Source organism: Aulonocara sp. 'chitande type north' Nkhata Bay, linkage group LG19 (assembly GCF_057382095.1).
Source record: "Aulonocara sp. 'chitande type north' Nkhata Bay isolate Kocher_YH1m ecotype deep benthic linkage group LG19, A_spYH_male_GT1.1, whole genome shotgun sequence".
In the NCBI taxonomy this organism is placed as follows: domain Eukaryota; kingdom Metazoa; phylum Chordata; class Actinopteri; order Cichliformes; family Cichlidae; genus Aulonocara; species Aulonocara sp. 'chitande type north' Nkhata Bay.
In genome coordinates, this window is record NC_141362.1 from 25,469,091 (window position 1) to 25,490,534 (window position 21,444).

The following is a 21,444-nucleotide window of genomic DNA, read 5'->3' on the forward strand; positions in this document are numbered from 1 at the left end:
AGGACTTACTCAGTTCTTAGGATGAGGTAAAGATCACTGCATTTAAATGAAATTATGAATGTGATCCCTCAGTGCTTTTGACATCAGGATGGCTGTTTGTTTGTTTAATCTCAAACCTCTGCAAATAAATTATTCTGGGATTAAAAAATGTTCTAAAAAACACCTTTCGGTTCTAAAGTTTTATATATCAAACATAATTGTAGAAGTTCTTGCTTCTACTTTAAAATAAGGAAAATACAACCTCAACTTATTACACAATGTTATTAAGTATTTAACAAAAACTGAACCAACAACCTTATTGCTTCCTTATGAGACGAGGATACGTATCAGCTAAATCCATCAGCCATCATGCTACAGGACTTTGGTAAAAAGCAAAGGAGCAGATCTACAACAGAATGGCTGAGAAAGAAAAGAATCAAAGCGTTGGAATGGCCCAGTCAACAACCAGCCGTTAACCTGACTGAAGTGAAGCAACGTTACAAAGAAGAGTGGGCCACAATTCCTCCACATCAAATAGAGACACTGATAAAATCAGAAAACAATTACTTCAAGTTATTGCTGCTAAAGGTGATTCTACAAGCTGGGTCATGGGATGTGCTTACTTTTCCCCTCACGCTGCTGCGTTTAGGCTTAGTTTGCTAATGTTTCACTCATCTGAGGTTAAATTTTACTAATTTCAGAAGGGTGAGATGACCAGATGTTTTTATTTTTTATCTTATTCCTGATACATAAAACCTTTAAACTAAAAAGGTACTTTTTCCACATGACTGTACATTAGTTAAGTCACTTAACTATTAATCGAGCTAAAGTGACTCTTCTCTATAAAAAAAACCAAACAAAAAAATCACATTGTTTTAGTTTTGTCTATTTTATTTGATGACTATTCATGATAGCAACCATGTCTGTACATCTCAAAATACATCTAGGTCAAAGGTTTCTCATCTATCTGTTGTTGCATTGATTTGCTGAAAATACACTGATATCTCTGTTACTTATTTAGCAGGATACAGATGCACTTTCTACACCCATTCATGTTTTTTAAAGTGCTTGCTTTTTGCAGCCTTCCTGTTTGTTCAGCAAAACAAGTATGAGATCAGAGAGTCAGAGTAGCTAAGTGCTGCAGAGAACAAAATCCAGGTAATTTTTAAACAAGTGGTGCTTGTGTCAAAATGACAGATGGCGTGATTTGAGCTTAGAATCAGTCTCACCTGATGGCTAAGCAGCAAACAGCACTGATGTCTGCCAGAGAACTGGCTTCACTGAGAACAAAACCAGGTGATTCAGCTGAAGATGAAACTGAAACAAATTCTTGTTTCTGCAATCGGCGTACAAAGCCACATATTTTGCATTTTAATCCATCTTTGTGACATTTCAGTAAATATAAGTGTGTGCTTCTTAAGTCAATACAGAAAGCCAATTTTGCATTAGTACATAAATTTTAATAGTAGCATGTCTTTACAAAAGGAGCATTGTGTATGTGGTTTACAACATTTCTAAATATTTCTACATCAACACTTTATTAAAAATAACAGGCTTGAAAAGTCCTCTTATAGTAATTGAGTGTCTAAATTTTACTTTACATAGTACAATACATACAGTAAGCCAGTTTTTTCTTTCTAGTGTATGAACATTTGAACAGTTATGGTGTTTACAAGACTGGATTATATACTGGTAATGTCTAAATCCCAGGAAAACATGACTTGTCTGAGCAAAGAGCTATCAACCCTCTAAGGCCTTGATTATACTTTCAACGTGGGTCCACTTGGGTCCAAATGATGTCAAATTTTTCAGCAGACAGTGAGGTTGAGGATTCATGTGGCTATCCACATGCCTGCCATGTTTTGTGACCCACACAGACTAATTTGGAGACTTTACATTACAATACACCAACTACGCACGCGCCCCAGGCGGCAAACTTCAGATAAGTATAACAAGAATGACTATTCGGCTGTACTGTCCCCAGCTGTCTGTGTTCATATCCACAAAGGAGTATAATCAAGGCTTATGGAAAACAGTCAGTTTATCATACTAAAAAAATAGAACAGTTGACAGATAAAACAACTTGCCGACTTTAGTAGGCCCATATTTGTATAATTTTCCATTGCAGCTTGTAAGGGACATTTAACCAAAGCACAAACATCAATTAGCAGATCAAAGCCTACTAGCTACATTTTCAGTGTAAGTGCAGTGCATCGTATGGTATGTTTCATGTGAAAACCAATTTGTATCTTTGGGTCTTAAGGTAAAGTTACTGTAACCCCTTTAGGACAAGAACTACTTGCCACTGAAAAGCTGGCACTACCATCCACACTAACACAGAACAAATGACCTCCAGTAGTGAAAATTTTAAAGGACAACTATATATGAGATTTCATACATAGCTGAACATATTTATAACAAGGTTTACCACAGCTCTGCTTAGTGTTACATCATTTCGGGATACATACATTTACTGTTTTTACAGTACAACTGTAATATCAGAAACTTCCACCTTCTGCTGCTGGGTGATGAAATACATCGCTTACAGGTGAAAAAGCAACTATGGAAAAGGTTGAGCAGGAGAAAAAAGCTGTGTGTGTTTAATTTGATTTGTGCTTCTAATTACATTTTGTTCACATCTATCTAGTCCTATCGAAGCAGACTATGACAATATGATTAGATTTTGTAATAGCCACTTTTACTGAAGGAATTTGACATTAAGGGCATGACGACAACAAGTCATTACTCCTAACTCACTATTATGAGAATCTGGTCAGCGCACTAACCAGATGCCTTTCTCACACATAAAGGATAATATGAGATGGTCAAGTTCAGATGCATTCTCACAAATGGAAATACCCAGTTTATTTTGGGTAAGGAGAGTTATCAGGATAGAGCATGCAAAAAGCAGATAAATCATGCCCACTCACTCGCTGTGAATTCACAGGTCAGTTAGCTCCTCTATTCTCAGAGGTGCTATACATCAAGCTCTTGTGAGAGTGTACTGGGGAACTGGCTGGTTTTGATCTGACTCTGCTGGACATCTGCACATGCACTTCCATGGGGTGATGTCTATAAAAATTACTTTTGTGTAATTGACATGCCACTGCTGTAACAGTCAATTTAAGTGTCTTTAATGAATGCAGTTTCCTGTTCTTTCACCTTAGAAAGACACCAAATACACTAATGATCATTATAACCATATGTTCCGTTTCATCAGCATATAGGAGAATCTCAGTGCTGCTTATCTTGCAGATATTTTAACACTTTCTAAATATTTTAACAAGCACCATCTCTGTTCAGTGGCATAATTAAGCTGCTTTGTCCTAAATTGCTTAGCAACTATCTGGTGGTTGTTTCAGATGGCCCAGTTCAACCTGAATCTTAAGCCCCATTTAATTATCCATCCTCCCTCCTACATAATAAGTGAGTGTCGTATGAGCAGAAACACGAAAACAAACTTAAGCTAAAAAAAAAAATCCTTTTGATTAATGGTTGAGAGCAAAGATTTCTTTCTGTTTTTAACTAAAGAGTTGCTGTGCACATAACCTTATTCTCAAGTTCTCAAGCTGTAGCATTCAAAAGTGCTTGTTGCTGATAAATGCTGCCAAATTTCAGTCTTTCCCCTCAACGAAGAAGTATAGCAGTGTATATGTCACTGTCAAGTATCGCTACTTTTACACCCTCAGGTCTGTCCCTCCCCTTCCCTGCCAAAAAGTGTGAGGGATAAAAAGAAAGACAGCGAGAGACACAGAGAGCGAGAGATTGTCTACAAAGCCTCCTTCGGGGGTCCGGAGACTGAGAAAAAGCAGGATGTGTGAGTGTGCGGGTTGTCTTTGTCAGCATGTGTTCATCAGAAAGTGCAGGCATAGACAACGCCCACCACCACAATGTTTCCAATAGTGGCGATGATGGCAATCCAGAGCCAGATGGCATCGCTGGACATGGACTGCGGCTCATCCTGCTGGCCTTGTACCGAGGCGGCTGAGGCAGCGGCATGGACGCTGGCCGAGGAGTTAAAGAGCGAGTGCTCGCCGCTGTAGTCATCATTGGGCGAGGAGTCCATGAAGGCTCCTGTCATTACAGGGATCTAGGAAGGGAGAAGGGAAAGTGAGGAGAGAGTACAAAATAAGTTTTGCACTCAAGGGAGATGCAGAGAAAATTATTTTCACATTACAAGATTGTAGGTATATTCTTACATTTCATGCAGAAAAGAAGTCTGAAATCTAAATCTAAACTCCCAAATTAAAATTGAATAAAAAAGGTCACAAATTCATAAACCATTTAAAAATAAGTTTTTCAGACGGATTTTGGTTGTTTATTTGACAACATAAACAATCATCTTTTTTGCTTTTAGGAATAAACTGTTGCTTTTAGTATATCAAGGTATGGACGAAACCTTTTGTGAAAATGTAAATATAAATTGTAATAAAACTAAAAATGTTGATGTAAAGGTGCAATTACTGGCTTTGAATAATAAAGTTATTTTGCCTGTGTTTCTACTGTAAAACACAATATTTTGGTATAAATTCACCAATAGGAATCAGTGTGAAAATTACTTGATTTCATAACAATCATTATTTTTATTGTTAACGTTCCTGAAAATCTGTCATTAAAAATTCACCAACACACTAACCTCACAACTTTCGACATGTCTTAGAAGGTCAAGAAAATTAGCCAATCAGAATTCACCATGAATTATCCCTGTCTCCCTTTAGCAGTTGCACAAAATCTGTCTGAAAAATGATGGTAGACAAATGTCCCATTAGGGCCTCCTCTTCCAAAGAGTTCGTATTAACTGCACTGACATTATCGCTTCAGACCTTTTTCAGAAAGTTAAAAATTTATTTAATTTATTACCGAGCTCCCAGCATTGCCTGTAGTCTCTCATCTAATTCAACTGAATATTAATGTTTTTAAGTGACTTTGTCTTTGATGAAAGAATATAATCTGACATAGACAAAACATAAATCCCCACTTTGAGTGCAGCACATCAAACCTCCAAGACAAATATGCCCTTTCCCTCCAAACCCAGCATGCCAGATTGTAAGGTAATTGGTTAAGTTTCCTAAACAGGCATGGAGTGTCCTTTTAGTTTCAGATACTGCTGGATAAGTTTTTAAAACACAGCATGTGTGTATGCTTGATAAATATGAAAATTAGATTTCAAACATGACAACTGAAAATGACTCATTGCTTAGGAGTCCGAGTCCTATAAATGTTGACGCTCTGGCTTTAGCAACGTGCATGATTGAGAAATGCATGACAGACCATTATATTGTCTGACTGGAGAACTAACTCTGCAGAGGATGTTGGGGAAAAAGAGCAAAAAAACAAAACAAAAAAAACCATTCTAAAAATACCTCGGAGGCATGTTGAGTGCTCGCTTACACAGACGTTCTCTCTTGCTCATTTGCTTACCTTCACTCTCTCTCCCGAACACGGGCTAATGCACAAAGACGTTAACACACACACACACACACACACACACACACACACACGCACACACCTCGTCTTTCCCTCGCACAAGGGAAAACACTGTTTAGAAAGCATTCTGCCGCTCTCCATTCATTGGCCCCTGGTGGTGAATAATGACATGACACATCCTGTAAAGCGCCTGCTGTTCACATGAGCATGATGGGGGTAGACAGGCATGCATGAGGTCCAGCAACCTGTGTTTTCTGCCCTCCATTCTGTCACTGTAAGTGCTGACTCATCCCACTGTGGCATCTCAAATCAACCTTTTCCATTTTAACGTTTCTTTTTATATTAAAAGTTTGCACGAACAACATGTAATGCAAATCAGAATCAGTGGGAGCCTGTGAAGTAGTCAGGCACGAACGTCAAGGAAGGTGGTAGAGAAGCAGACTATGCAGACATTTCAGGTTTCCAGAGGTGAGCAATTTACAGTGAACTTAATGTATAACTTAACAAAACTTCCCACAATTCAATTAACAAACCTCACCACACCATGGCTCTGGTAACACCACTCACCTCTCCTCTCTCCTGCATCTGGTAGAGACTGGCTTTAAATAGGGCCATCAATTTCCCTCCAATTGCCCAGCCAGTACCACTCACTCAACTGAGGGATCTAAAACTCTACACAGATTATCTAAAAACACAAAACCTCTACACACTTCTAACATGCACATTTACACAACTAAATGGCAGTATTAACGAAAGGAAAAACATTCAACAAATCACTTTAAACCTTAACACAAACAAAAGGAAGCATCTCTATGGAAAAAGAAACCCCTCCACTTGGTTTGACCTGCTGATGTCATATGTGACATCAGCAGGACTTTAAAATGAGGAAATGCCAGGCAGGCGTTTCCCCACACCTGACCCTTATGAAGACTGAAAAGACAAACAAAGTAAGTATGAACAAATGACTTAATCAGTAACATAATAAAATATAAAGAAACATAACTTAGTATTTGTCTTAATTTGCAGAATGTTTGATTTGCCGGCAACAAAACGCTTACACAAACAAACCCGGGATAGTGAGTGAAGCAATGTTACTTAACAAATAGCAAATCATAGCAAATACATAGAAACAGAATAATGTGTACAATGTGCAAAAAAAAAGGTAAACCCATATGGGACAAATGGAGAGCATTGCAACTGCTCCTCCACTTTGTCACAGAGCCACACTACACAAGGCCGCACCTAAAAATGTCATACTATATATCTAACCATGTCTCTAAAACAAACCTACAATTGCAACACAACTGACATTAATGACATTTGCATGCACAGTGATCTGTGTGGATTGTCTTTCAAATACTGTCCCACAGGTTTATTTGTTTACCTTGTACCTTTACAAGCCAACTCCAACCTTTCTCCTCAAAAAGTGACTGATTTGATTATTTCACTCTAATCTCTAGACACTACCTTAATTGTAACCTTATCCTGCATTCAGAGCTCCACCTCCATCTTGCCTAATTTAATGTTCAATCAGACAATAACTGATGTGTGCCACGCTGTCTGCATTCTTTACCTTTACGTTTTATTTATTGGTAACTCATTAGCAAGCTGTCTGGATCAGTGGGTATTCATACTAATAAAGTGAAGTGGATAATGGAAGCGTGTGAAATACTAGTTCAGTAATACGTCTTAATATAAATATTTGATCCCCTAGGTTTGGACCTCTTGTTCAGATGATAAGTGGGACTGCTTCTATAACTACAAGTCCACAATTACTCTGTGGCTCATTCATATGAGAGTAGAGCATCAAGCAGTTAAAAACTAATGGATCACTGGAAATTAGAACCTTCAAGGTCACATGCATCCCATAGCATTTGAACATTTAGGCAGGAAATGGAGGCCGTCCCCTAAGAATTACTGCTAGGATAAAGCTCTAGTACTGACTACAGTTTCCTGATATTTGGAAACATTCATCTCCTCAACATAACAGTGAACAAGTGGCTAAATGGCTTCAATAACCACATTCAGCCACTTTCAGACCATCTTGGTACCAAATTGAAACCTTACAAATGACCTCAGCACTCAAGAGTATCCCACTGGGAAAGGTGAAAAGAGTCTAATTTCTCTGGTTGTTTTGTAACTTGTGGATATTTGTGTTTCAACCACAAAGTAAACAGTGTAAAAAAAAAAAAAAAAAAAAAAAAAAAAAAAAAGATGATTTTCAAAAAAGTTATTACTTGTGTAATTACTGTAATATTTTCTCTATACTCTTGAAGGCCTTGTGGTACAAGACGTTGTCTTGATACAATTATGACTGTATAAAATCAGCCACCGGATGGGTATGTTCATAGCATTGTGGTTGATATATCCCATCGTAAATGGTCACGTGTTTAATAAATCAATTGTTTAATGCACAGTACTTTTTTTGTAGCTGACAAAAGCAGTGGACTAGGAAAGCTAACTTCTTCCACTAAACGCCTTACTCAGCATTGTTGGAGTAAAATGCAGTCATTAGGAGAGATTGTCTGTTTGTTATTTGCAAGTAATCAGATTTGTCTGTTAAGATTTTCCAACCTACTTGTTATGGTTGCTTTAAAAAAAAAAAAAAAAAAAAAAAAAGACCTCCTTGTCCTCCTAGTCTAAGAAATGAAGTTGATTTGGAAATGCCTTAAACTTGGAATTTGTAATATTACTTTCTACCACAGCTGATATCACATTGCATTTTTTTTGTAATGCAATGCTATAAAACATTACTAAATTCAATAATCACTTTACAGATAGTGTGTTTTTTGTAATCTATCATTACTTGCATTTCAAAAGTGTGGCAGTTATCTGCATGATGGTTGGATACATGAAAAAAAATCTAACTTGTATTTTTTTTACCATGCACACTTATGAATATTATTTTCATTTTCATTCTACCTTAAAGTCTAATCAATGAAGCACTCTTTGCCCTGGTTTCCAACTATGGAACAGTAAAATAAAGATACTGTGTGTCCTCATTTGGATAGAGATTTATGTTGGTGTGCAAGACTACAGCCTAAGGTTTAGGTTTTAATTGGTAGTTATGTGACATTGCACCCCAGGCCAATGTTGTAGAGTAATGCAAAAGTAATATAACAAGTAGTGTAACAAATTACTTTCTCCTGGGAATAAACAAGTAACATAATGCGTTACTTTTTGCAAAATTGATGCAAAAAAAAAAAAGCCCGATTTTACAGAAGTCTATTAGAAATTGACTTCTCACTTGATTTATGACCTCAGTAAACAGATTCCTGTTAAGGTTATGGCTTATGGCATACTTTATGGCTATCCTACCAGAATCATACTCTCTGTTTCCCCCTCTGTGATAATGTCTGTTTTCAAAAATGCCAAATACGAGGTCTGAAAATGAGAGACCACAAAATATAATTTCATATGGCTACATTTTCATACATGCATGTATCAAATTCATGGAGTAGGGAACTTGACTTTCCGATGATTCACTTCCTTGAGTCAGCTAAACAAATACATTTGCCTGACATCTGTGCCTCCTGGATACATTTACACGCTTTCCCAATTTCCAGTAGCTATCGAAAAGTGCAAATAGCTTCTTTCCTTCAATTCAAAGGACCAGCTGTGCAGATAATACATATGATAGTGTAGTATTTTGTGTAATGTTGTGCAGATGTTTATCCTTTATTTGAACACGAAGGGCTAGGATTCAGAAGCTATGGAATAGAAGAAGAGAGAAAATGAAGTGGTTAAAATTAAAGCTATTGAGAGTGGGGTCTGGATTATTCAAAGCCAACACGACCTTGTTTTGGAAAAGACATGCAGTCACTAAATTTTTCAAGTGTAACTTTCCATCCTTGGAGTGGCATGGAATTAGTTTACGCCACTCAAATGGGTTTGTTGCAGGCACCTCAGGAAAAAAATACTCACACACATTTCCACGTATATACATATATCAGTACAGGAGTGTGGATAACAAACCAAATGAACAAGCATATAAAAAAAAATAAATTTGAGAAAAAAAAACTGTAAAAATGCAACTTACTGTTCATCTTTAACCAATTGAATCTGTGGTTTTTTTTGTTTTTTTTTTATATTAAATGAAATCAACACACACACAAACTAAAACAGTAAAAAGTTGGGACACAACTTCACTCCAATAACAGCGGAGAAATTGCCCAACTTGCATATTTCACACCTTCTTGGCTTTGAGTGATGGCTACACCTGTGCAACACACCATGCAGCAAAACTACAATCTACAGCAGATGATACAGTGAAAATGTACAATTCCACCTGCTCAGCTCTCACAGCTTTGATTTATTCGTCCCAGCTGTTCCTAGAGCTGTCCTCCTACATGGATGATCACAGTAATTGTGAAATAGAATGGACTGTAATTGCCTCCTGGGGGATAAACCACCATAAGTGTTGAACTGAAATGGTTTTTATTCCAGATAAGAAAAGCCCAAACAAATGTCTCTGAAGAGTGGAGAAACCAACACATATACCTAACCACAAAAGCACTCACGCATGACCATTAAAACAAAATCAGATAGAACTAGGTGGTTCTCAGCATTAATCCACTGGTCAAGTGGAAATAAATGTAGTCAAACTTTTCCTTTCACCCTACCATTTACTTCCACTTATCCAATACAGGAATACGGGGGGCTGAAGCCTTTCCCAGTTGTCACAAAGCAGGGGGCAGTATATACCCTGGACAGCTTGTCAATCTAATATTAGTGCAACCAATCATGCTAACGGACAATTCAGAAGCACTAATTAAAAAACATGTCTATGAACTGTGGGGGAGGCTGGGGTACCCAGGACCTTCTTGCAATGAAGCAACAGTGCCCCTCCTGTACTGATGTTTATTTATCCCAAATTTTGAGTCACTTGAATTGAACACGATGCTTTACATTGCAGTAAAAATGACTAAAACATTATTTAATACCTGAATTTTAGCCAAAATAGCTGAAATGTTGGTAAAAAGTTTTTTTTTAATTAATATAATTTTGTTGAAATTGGGCTCTTACGATTTGGAATTGCATCAACTATGAAATCCGAATACACTTTTTTTTCCTATTTGACCTTTTGACCTCTCCTGTGACCTTAAATTTGACCTTACAATTTGCAGCAAATCTGTGGCTACATCCACACGTACATGGGTATTTTTCCATTTCTGTTTTGAAAAAAAAAAAAAAAAAAATCCCATCCACACGTGCAGTTTTTCGTCCACATGTAAACGCAACAAACAAAGTCAAATGCTGTTAAGAGAATGCCAAAGCAACAGGTGGCAATATGATCCTAACCGTCTAGAAATGTTGGCCAATCAGAAGTCTAGAAGCCTGGGAGGAAAAGCATAAACAAATTCATCTCACGTAAATAATAACGTGGCGCACAGCGTGACGTCAAAAAAAGGCGCACACCTTTGACGTGTGACTGAATCTCTATTTTCCTCGTCCACATGTAAACGCAAAAACTGAGTTTTCGAAAATCTCCAGCCTGGCAGGAGTTTTTAAACATTTTGTTTTCAGTGAGGCCCAAAAGCATAGAAAAAGCCGCATTTCAAAAATCCCCCACGTAGGTGTGGACGCAGCATGTGCAAAGTAAAGGTAGACTGAAATATCCCACAAATAATATATTTGTTTATTTTCTTCACAATGTGATGCTGAAAAGGCATAAAGAACTTGCACAGGTGAAATATAATCCTTATATTTCTTGCATTGGTGTCCTACATTGTTAAATAATAAAAAAGTTTGGTTCTGGAGACATCCAAAAAGATGTAATAATACTGTGAGTAAATAATGAAGTCACACCTAGACAGAACATTTTGACTTGGCCCACCAGGCTGGGGCTCTAAATAAATTCAGTACAGGGCTGTGAACAGAGTCCTGCCACACTTAATAATAATAGTAGTAATATGTTTTACATTCAGTCCTTCTTTATCATTTTTATTTGTTTTATTATATTTTTATTCTTATTTAATGAAACAAGATGAAAAATTACTATATATATATATATGGACAGACAGTTTATGATGAATAAAATGCATCTAAAAAAGTGGACATGGGTCCATAAAGTAAATACATTTAAAAATAAATAAATAAAAAATAAAAGTACATAAAAACTATACAGTCTTTTAAAAGATAGCCAGTTCTTTTTCATCACATAAAAGTCAATAAGAAGCAGCACATTTTATCTCAGAAGCCGAAATTTTTCTGAAAAACTGTTGACCGGTGTAGTGACGCTAGACTGAAATCACACTCAATACTTGCACTCTTGAAGAAAAAAAACAAAAAAACAAGGAGTATGTTAAGTCTAATTGTTGAATGTTGCCATTGTGTTTCTTAAATTTGTACAGTCTTAGTTTAAGCAGTAGGATCAAAGCCATTCCTTTGATTCTGACCACCTTTCCAGCCACTCTGTGCTGGGGGAGGTTTTATTGTAGATACATCCTATCTGAAAGATCTGTTTCTTTTGATGTAAACTTCCTGGGTTTATGACCCTTTGGTCAGCAGGAGGTAACACACACACACACACACACACACACACACACACTTACATACAGTGCCTTGTCTATGTAACCAAAGGGGGGTTGCAAGGGGAGGTGCTTTGTAAACTATTGTTTGAAGATTGTCAATAAAAGGCAGCGAGAGGAGGCCACCATTGGGGGTCATTGTCGTGCTGGACACAGACGAGGCCTCCCTTGCGCAAGTAATGGATCGATCGACTGTCTTGTTTTCTTCATGATGAATAAGTCTCTAGAATTAGCGGGGTTTGTGGAAACACAGACCCAACAGAGTACTTTAGAGAACAAACAGGCACAGAAGTGGATCCCTGCTGCGTTCAGAATTGACTTTGTGCTTGCAAAGTCAAGCACAATCAATGAAAACACAAAGTTGTTGATTTTCTCAGTCGTCACAGCCATCTTGGCTTTGGTTTCAACATTTTCACAATTAAGTTATTTTGTTGCTTGAAGACAAACGCTCTTCTGCTTTGAAATCATGATTTAGTTAAACATGTCCACGGAGAATATCACACACCATCAAAAGGCAGAAAGATCTTTTTTTTCTACTGAAGGGTGTTTTTATTTATTTATTTTTACAATGTCCAAAATTGATGTCCAAAGCCCAAACCTCCTATAATACATTTTTAATAAACTGTTTATTTGAAGGAGTATAACTAAATATTTATCAGAATGTCATGATTTCAAACAGTTATTTTAGTTACTAAAATATGACTTTTATTGAAAGTGACATTTATTTCTTCAGAATTATTTATTGCTGGTTCACCCATGTGCAAAGACATAAGGATGTCAATCAACCACACCCCAAAATAGTTGCTGAAAGCATGCCTAATCATTAAGTTACAGTGAAACCACCTTTGTGGTGAGATGACCTAAAACTGTACATATGCATAAGACATGTATTACTACACTTAAATCTAATCCTGTCTAATCAGTGCTCTTCTCAGAGAAGTGAAACAGGTGGAACAGTGAGATCATCCAGCAACAGATACTAAATGTAACTGCGCACAGATGTGACTTGCTCTAAAAGGCTGGCAGGTTTCTCACATCGCCACCCTGCTGCTTTCATTAGCAATGAATATGGGCAGCAGTAAAGAGTCTACTGAGAGAACAAATTTTACACTCAGAATCCCACAGTACCAGTGATGATGACAGGCTACAATATCTGCACAACATCAAAATGTATATATAGGTACATCATTTGTTGGATAGACACAGCAGACTGAGTGATTCTGGACACAGCCCTACTAAAAATCAGCTTGTTAGCAATGTAATTGTTAGCATATTGGCATGCTGATGTTAGCGTTTATCTGAAACACTGCTGTGCCTAAATACTCTCTCTCAGAGCTCATAACACAGCTGTGGACTCTCATTCTTGTTGATGTATTTCAGATTTATAGCTTAAATCTACTGAACCCCTAAAAATGAAGAAGTTCTTTTTATGTAGGTCCAAACTTTGTTGGAAACAGACCAAATTTTTGTCATTTTCTCTCTGTACACCACCTCTGTGGATTTGAAATCAAATAATAAATGTTAACTCTAGTAATTAAAGTTATTTTATGCATATTACCCCATTTTCAGAGGCCTAATGACTAATGAGTAATTTCATGGCCAGTTGAAGCATTTTTCCATGTTGTTTCACAACAAATGAAGCAGATATAACATCTGAAGAAAACCTTTGAAGTTACCAAATGAACAATCTTTTACTTTCTTTAGCAGAAGGAAAGCACTGATAGCTCAGCCACTTCCAAATCCCCGAAAGACCACAGTAGACATATAGAGGGTGGGATGACAGAATTATTTCTATGGTAAAAACAGCTTTGCAACATCTACACTGACCTGGTTACAACACTCTCAAGCAGGCAGATGTATTATTGTTAAAGTCAGCAATGAAGAGATTCGTGAGTTCGTGAAAGCACCAGATTGCAGACAAATAGCCTGCAAAGAGCCAGCACAGATCTCATAGAAAGAAACCTTTAGGCAGTATTAAAATGTATTACATTGAATACATTGAGTATTACATTACATTTCAATTTCAGAATATTTTTTGTTTCCTTATCTGACAACAAAAAGTTGCAGATTCTGGAGGCGTGCTTTGCAGAACTATATTGACTTTGGGCTTTGGTAACATTAGCTCTCTACAGATGCAACTGAATTACAGTACTAATCAGGGAAGTAAATAAATATACCACTCTGACCACTCTTCTCTATAGGGCTGTAGGCACCAAGAAAAAACTTTGAATTTAGCATATTCCTTAGTAAACTGTAGCAGATTGAGGTAGTCATACCATAAATCTTAAGGGTTTTTAAAAGGTTTCTTCACCAGCACGGTAGTGTTAAACCCCTTTGGTTCCTACTGGTCAGATTTACACCTCTGCTTTCATTGATTTTCCCTGTCTCAGCAGCCCAGCAGCATTTTTTAATAAATCTTATAACTCAATAGAACAAGTGTAGCCCAAGTGATCCTCACTTGACGCCTCGATCAATCTGTCAGGTCAGTGGAAATTCAGCAGGACTGAAGAAAGTTTAATATACTTCTTAGATATTATAAATGATCAGCGTTCCTGGTTTTGTCTCTGACCTCGACTTTATACCTTTCTTTTCCCCCATTATTGCTACTCACAATGCATTAAAAGTAGGACAGCTAAAGAAAAAGGCCACATTTATTTGAAACACAATATCTGTAATAATGCATGTTCACATCTGGGGGTAATTACTCAGTGTCTGCTACTCGCACATTTGTAATTAGCAGTAGTGTGAAAACTTATAATGTGAGATTAAACTAAATCCATCAGCTTACAAAACATTAAATTGCACCAAAACAAAGACTGATTTCTTATTCCAACTAGATCACACCAAGGAGCAGACAGATAAGGATTTATAGCAACAAGAAAGAGTGAAAGACAGACAATTATTCAGAGACGCTGAGATGAATTGGCTGATTATACATCAAATATCAAGGGGAGTCTTAAAGTCGAGGTATGTTTAGTGCCTATCTAGGTCTGTTATACCTTCATCCATTACTCACAAGGTTCACACAGGTACAAAACAAGGAGAAATCCTAAAGCTAAAAATGGCATCAGTCAGCAGCACCTAAAAAAACACCAGAAATAAGGGAAAATGGAGCTGAAAAGTTAAAAGATGACTCAGGATTTCACTTCTATATCCTCCAAAACAAGTCTTAACGAACTGAAGAGATCAAATCAGAGGCTGGCAGTCTAGAAAATCTATTTTTTTCTGCTCTATTATTTAGATGATTAATGTGCTGACTACCTCTTTAGGCTCTATTCGTGATACACATAATTGTTATTGATGCAAGCATTCAAATCATCACATTATTCCTCAAAGTCTAAAACTGCCTGAGATGCTGTGTTCCTGCCTTTACACAAAGAATTGTGAGCTGGATCATTAACTTCATTTTACAAACAAAGCAGGCAAGTCTTTCAAAAGTGTTTTGCTTTTTAGATTTATTTTCTTAAATAAATTAATCAATATCCATGTATCTGTGTAAAAAAATTAGCCACTGCTACCTTTGTTTTTGGAGGTACAAGTAAGCCAATTCTGCAGATGTGGTATACTAATTACTGACACACCCACTATGAATGCGGGCAGATTAGTAACATACAAATAAAATACTCACTCATTAAAATTCGTTAGCTTTGTTATGTTTGTATGAGCTGTGTAAGCTGAAAAATATCTGGAACATTATTATATTTCTTTGTATAATTCAGATGATGAATCATGTGGAGCTGTTGCATCTGCATTTGGCAGGAACTTGTCTTTGTTCCACCTCAAGCAAGGTTGTCACAATATATGGACACAATAAATGCTGATTAACTTGCTACCCTTTTCTACAAAACCATATGAGGCAAATGAAGGCAGTAAGATCATAAAAGTGAACTGATAACTCAAATCTCAAAGCAAATCTACTTTCATGACTTTTTACAGGGTTTTTATTTGTGCCTTAACTCATTTCAGTCATATTTTCAGTCTTCTAAAAAAAAAAAAAAAGATGCAAACCATAAGCCCATCTCAGAGACACTCTTTAGCAAATAACGAGTAGAGACCTGTACCCTCAAAAACAAACAAACATCTGGGCTCATTTACAGGATTAAATAATCTTTATCATGGTCAAATCTAGAAGAGTTAAACTGAATTTGCATTTGAGATTTTAAGGACAGAGTTTATTCTATTTCCCAATCTCAGTAAAATCTATAAAGTTCAGTACATAGAGTGATCTGGTTTTCATTCTCAAACTTTACTGGTAAGTATCAGGGCAAACAGGTTGAATGTGTATATAAGGAACACTTGTGAGAGATTAGAAAAGACCATGCACTTGCTGTATATGTTGCTGCTGTCAGCCACAGCTACATCTCCATCCATGTCTGCTCATTCACTACAGAGAAACCAAGCGCAGAGACGAAAGTGCTGAATTGAGTGTCCGCTCATGTAAGACTAAGGCTTGAGGTGATGTGCTGCAGGGCAGGCTCTTCTTTGCTCTTACTCTTAATATACAGGCCAAGCAGAAAGACTCACATCTACTTCATTATCTGAAGTACAAAGCAGTTGGCAATAAGATGAAGAATCATCTTTTCAGCTATTGAAATGACGAGTAGCTCTCCTTTAAGCGATCTCAGGGTCAGTGATTCAAGGAACCACATTCTCCTCCACATGACTACGTACCTTAAGACTACTGCATTTGTAAATTATATCAAGGTAGATATCATTGTAATTATCAATAATGATGTGCAAATTGCAGTATTCAAATATTCGCATTTCATATTATGCACACTTCTGTCTCCCGTCTGTGTTACATACACACACATGCATTGTACTGTAAAGGCAAGTCTTCCCAAAGAGAGGTTTGCTGTTTAAGGAGACTAATCTAATGTCTAATGTTACACAAACAATGAGGTGAACTTATCCAACAGTGGTTACAATGAGAATATTGTCATCTGCTCTGTAGGCTAATTTGAGAATCTCACTTCCTCTGCTTGAGCTTGTAAAAGACTCTCATTACGACTAAATTTCATTTGCGACAGTAATAACGGTAATATTGTTGCGGCAACAATATTAACAGAATTACAGCAAGCGTTTGTGAGGATTCATGAATAATTCATCTTCAATTTCACCTCATGTCACTTTTCTCACTTTAAAATCCTAAAAAGCTGAGAATCTGTGCACACCTGCACACTCAACGCCTCCAGGTCATGGTTCAATGAGGTCTGGATGCCAGAGTTCTTCCTGACATCCTTTTCCCCCTCAGTCACTGACTGCTCTGACCTTGTCATTGCTGGTCTCATATCTTCTTCCTCCTGAATCCCAGAGGCTTCAGTGACATGGGAATGGGAGTCACTCATCTTATATAGGCGGAAAAGTTATCTCCTCAAGGATTCTACTGACTCACACTCTACACTATCATCTCACTGTATTTACAAATCTTTATGTACATATACAGTGATTAATTTATTAGATCACCACCCAATGAAAGATTTGAGCCACAGCTGCACTAAATTAGCAGTGCTGCTAATTACCAAAATCATTTTTTTAAATGTTTCTGTTGAGGCTAATCCACCAGTGTATGCAAGCTGCTCCATAATCATTGACTTTACTGCTTTTTTGTAAATCGGTAAACCTCATTATTATTTTCAATTAAGCTGGCAAATTACAGATATTAGAAAAAAATGTTTTGGTGGTTAAATATTATGCCAGCCTCAACTTGTGGTCTATTTTTTAAGAGATTTCTTAAATATATTTGTGTTTAGTTCTATAGCACATTTAAAACAACACTATAAGAGTAACTAAATATACAACACATTTACACAAAAAAATCATAAAATTAAACAAAGTAAATAAGATTGTGCATAATAAAAGCCAGGGTACCCTGCTCAGCTAGAATTGAAAGCAAGTGAGAATAAGTAGGTTTTTAATAGTGCTTTACAATGGATGAAAGACTGAGTATTGCTCCAGAGGAGCTGCTACTGAAAAGGCTTTCTCTTCATTGCTTTTGAGCCTAGCAATGTACAAAAGCAGTTGGCTTGCAGACGTCAGTGCTCCGTAAGAGTGTAAGGTTGCTAACGTTCAATTAAATAAGGTTGGGCCAAAACCACTGAGACTCTTAAAAACAAGTAATAAAATTTTAAACTGGACCCTGAAATGAGCTGGAATGTAGGTGTAATGTGATCACGCAGTTCCTTTCCTGTCAAAAGGTGAGCTGCTGCATTTTCTACAGCCTGCAGGTGACAAAGTAACGACTGATCAGAGGCAACATATGAAGAATTACTATAGTCTAAGGAAGAGGTAATAAAAGTGTGACTTACTCTCTGGAAGTCATGTGGCGGGAGGTACTCCTTCACCTTACTGAGGATACTTTGTTGAAATAAGCTTGTCTTCTTTCATAATCTGCTTTTCACATTTTAATGCACAGTCAAAAATCACACGGGGTGACGGTAAGAAGCTAAAAGACAAATGGCACTGTTGTACACATTTGGCTTCCCCAAACAAAATTATTTCTGTTTTGGTGAGTTCATCTCTAACCATGTTTGTACCTCTCTAGGACCGATCACCAGTGCCTGAATAGAAGCATGGCTATTGGTTTGTATGTTTGTCTATACTTTATTCGTCAGTAGTCACATTTGAATTCTGCAGCCTCATATGCTATTCGTGCAATTTGTGTGTTATGTGTATCACTGTATATCCCTGAAGAGAAATGGATGCATTTTGAAACATCTCTGGATAATTTGTATGCACTGTGCATCTCTCTACTTAATGACCTGTCTTATTAATTTCTGTAATTCACAGCTAAGATGATCTATTTTCATCCCACACCATGATATATTTATTTAAAAATTTAAATTATAAATATTTATAACAACAGCAACTTGATTTGTTTATTCTTACTGTAAGGTAAAGCTACTGGGATATGTGACTGAAAGGCAGTAGGATTTTTTTTTAAGGCAGATTAAGAGAATTTCTCTCTTTGTTTGTGAATATGCAGTATAATATAAATCAACATCCACATGGCTGCTGGTATAAATACTGCTTGTGTATGTGTATGACATAATAATGTGATTTAAACGTGGGTTATCAGAGCAAACATCCCCTACCTACAGTAATCCACTTATGTGCACACGTGTTGCGTCAGAGCAGCCCTCAGGTCTGCAGAGCATTAAGAACCAACACTTCCTGTCAAATGTAAACTGCAAATGTAAAGTCATCTCTGTGCTATGTGTTTTTCACATTTTTTCATATATTCTTTTCATATATGTATGAATTTAAGATAAAATGACAAAACCGATGAGGTGGATAATGTAAGAGGTACGAATGGTTGTCAAAAAGCACTAGAAAAGTGATCCATCTGTTACACAGTAAATAGTACTTTGATTTCCTCAAGATTAACTGCAAACACAATACGCAAGTCAAGAGCAATAAACATTTGTTTTTTGATCAAATTGATTTGACTTTTGTTAGCACTGCTGCCACACAGGAAGCAGATCGTAGGTTCAAAGACAGGCTAGAGCCTTCCTATGTAGAGTTTGTGTGTTTTTCTTCTGCCTGTAAGAGTTCTCTCCGGGTACTCCAGCTTCTCTGCCTTTTGCCCTGTTACAGCTGGGATAGACTACAGCCTCCCTCATTGACCCTGTAGCGGGTGGAGGGAAATGATGCTGTAAAAGAAGAAGATGGATGGATGGTTTAGTTTCCTTTTTCCTGCTGGGAAGGCATTTTTGTATTGTATTGCTAGCATAATGGATGCTTTCCAGCAAAATATCCCTAACCTCTGAATCAGGGTTGGCAGCAGACCATGAAGTGGACGGGGAACCAACTTTAACAGGGGCCACTTGCCTCAAGTCACTTTGCTATTTTACAATTATTCATTTACTTGTCAATTCTTTTCCAGTAATTACAACCATACACATATTGCACACTGATAGAAAATTGTAGTTACAAAACTCCAAAAATACCTGTCTTCAAGGCAAAGCAGGAAAGAAGCACACTAGGATAGCTGACTGTGAGCGCTCAACACATTTCCATTTGTTTTGCAATTTTCAACAAGGGTCGTGCTTTAAAACTAGTGACATGGGTGTTTACGTTTTTCATTACCAATATTGTATGAATTAGTGTAACTTCTAGTCAAAGTGTATCCATAGAATTCAGCCTCGGGGGATGCAATTACAGGATACAGAGGCCCATCCATAATGCAAGCGCTGCTCTGAACACAACTAAACTGGTTATGCTGCTCGTATTAACAGGGATGTGCTTTTGTGGTGTTATTATAAATGCTTTGGTGATCAGGGGCTCTTTGGTGAGGTTAAGGCCTCAATGCTTCTTTAGGTGTAAAAAGGATTTAAACATGCCTCTTTTTAACATTAACCCTAAAGAAAAAAGCAAAGCATCTTAATAATATCCAGTCCATTTAAATGTATCCATGGGTGGCTACTAAAGCCAAAAGACATTTTATGCTTTTCTCTGCAATGACAGTCTCAGTATTATGCTTTTTTTTTTTCAAAAAACAAAACAAAAAAAACATAAACCTGCCAGCTGATATTGATATTTTTATATATTTAATCAAAATAGATTGTGTGGGTGTAAAAAGAGTGGCCACAGGGGTTCTGTGAACAAACACAAGAATAAACACAGAAGGCTCCACAAAGTGCTGCAGGACTTGCTGTAAAGTCTCCAAAATTAGATTTCCCTGTTTATGTCAGTGTGGCCTCATGGCGCATAATGATCTGCAAAGTGAATGAGTTTTGGTTGACCTTTACTTAAGTGGATCTGAAGTACAAAGTGAAAATGTATTTTTTATTATCATTATTTTGTCCTTGGGGCTTGGTGTTGGTAGAGCAAAAAGTGGTCAGTCATATTTATTTGACGCTTGAGCCTTTTTAGTTTGCTGTATGTTGTAGTAAACAACAAAAAGCAAGCATTATTTCATTATCCATGCAAAATTGAAAAAACACAAAGCCTGTTTTAAGCTACGAGGACGATGTTTCTTCAGTGTGTATGTTGTCGGCAGTGAGAATACTTATGCCTACACTCGTATAGTACAGTGTATAACCTATAGACTGTTGTAGGTTGACATCAGCATTTATGAATGGTTATTTTCCCTGTGGGTGGATGTCATACATTTGTCATGTGTGTGCCATGTTGGCCTAGTTACATTACAGTGGTGCCTCTCTGTTTGTTCTTATTAAAATTCTCGCAGTATGAGTTTATTTAAATGTTTGCATGTACAATGCATCATGAAAACACATTAGTTTCTGAATAATTTGACAGAACAAATCTGGACAAGCCTACATTAATTATTGCACGGCAAAAGAAGGAAAAAAATGAGCATGAAAGATATACACGAAAGCCCACGTATGCACACGAAAGCCTTGCATTTATGTCTCTGGACCTTCTATCCATCAGTCATCATTATAAATAAATAATTTCTGACTTTCGCACTCTGAGATGTATACAAATGACAGGGAGCAATAGTGAGTGGGTGGTGAGACACAGAATGTGTACAGGCTGCAAGTGA

The 21,444-nt window shown here is 37.0% G+C and overlaps 1 protein-coding gene across 1 annotated transcript in view; it reads right to left on the reverse strand.

The window, feature by feature from the left end:
• Positions 1-1,417: 1,417 nt before the first annotated feature.
• Positions 1,418-21,444, reverse strand: part of LOC147307126 (uncharacterized protein C14orf132-like) — a 29,977-nt gene continuing 9,950 nt past the window's right edge. Inside the window, exon 2 of the mRNA XM_086275549.1 lies at positions 1,418-4,069. Coding sequence (XP_086131675.1) covers positions 3,833-4,069 — 237 coding nt within the window. The 3' untranslated portion in view covers positions 1,418-3,832. The remainder of the gene's footprint in view (positions 4,070-21,444) is intronic.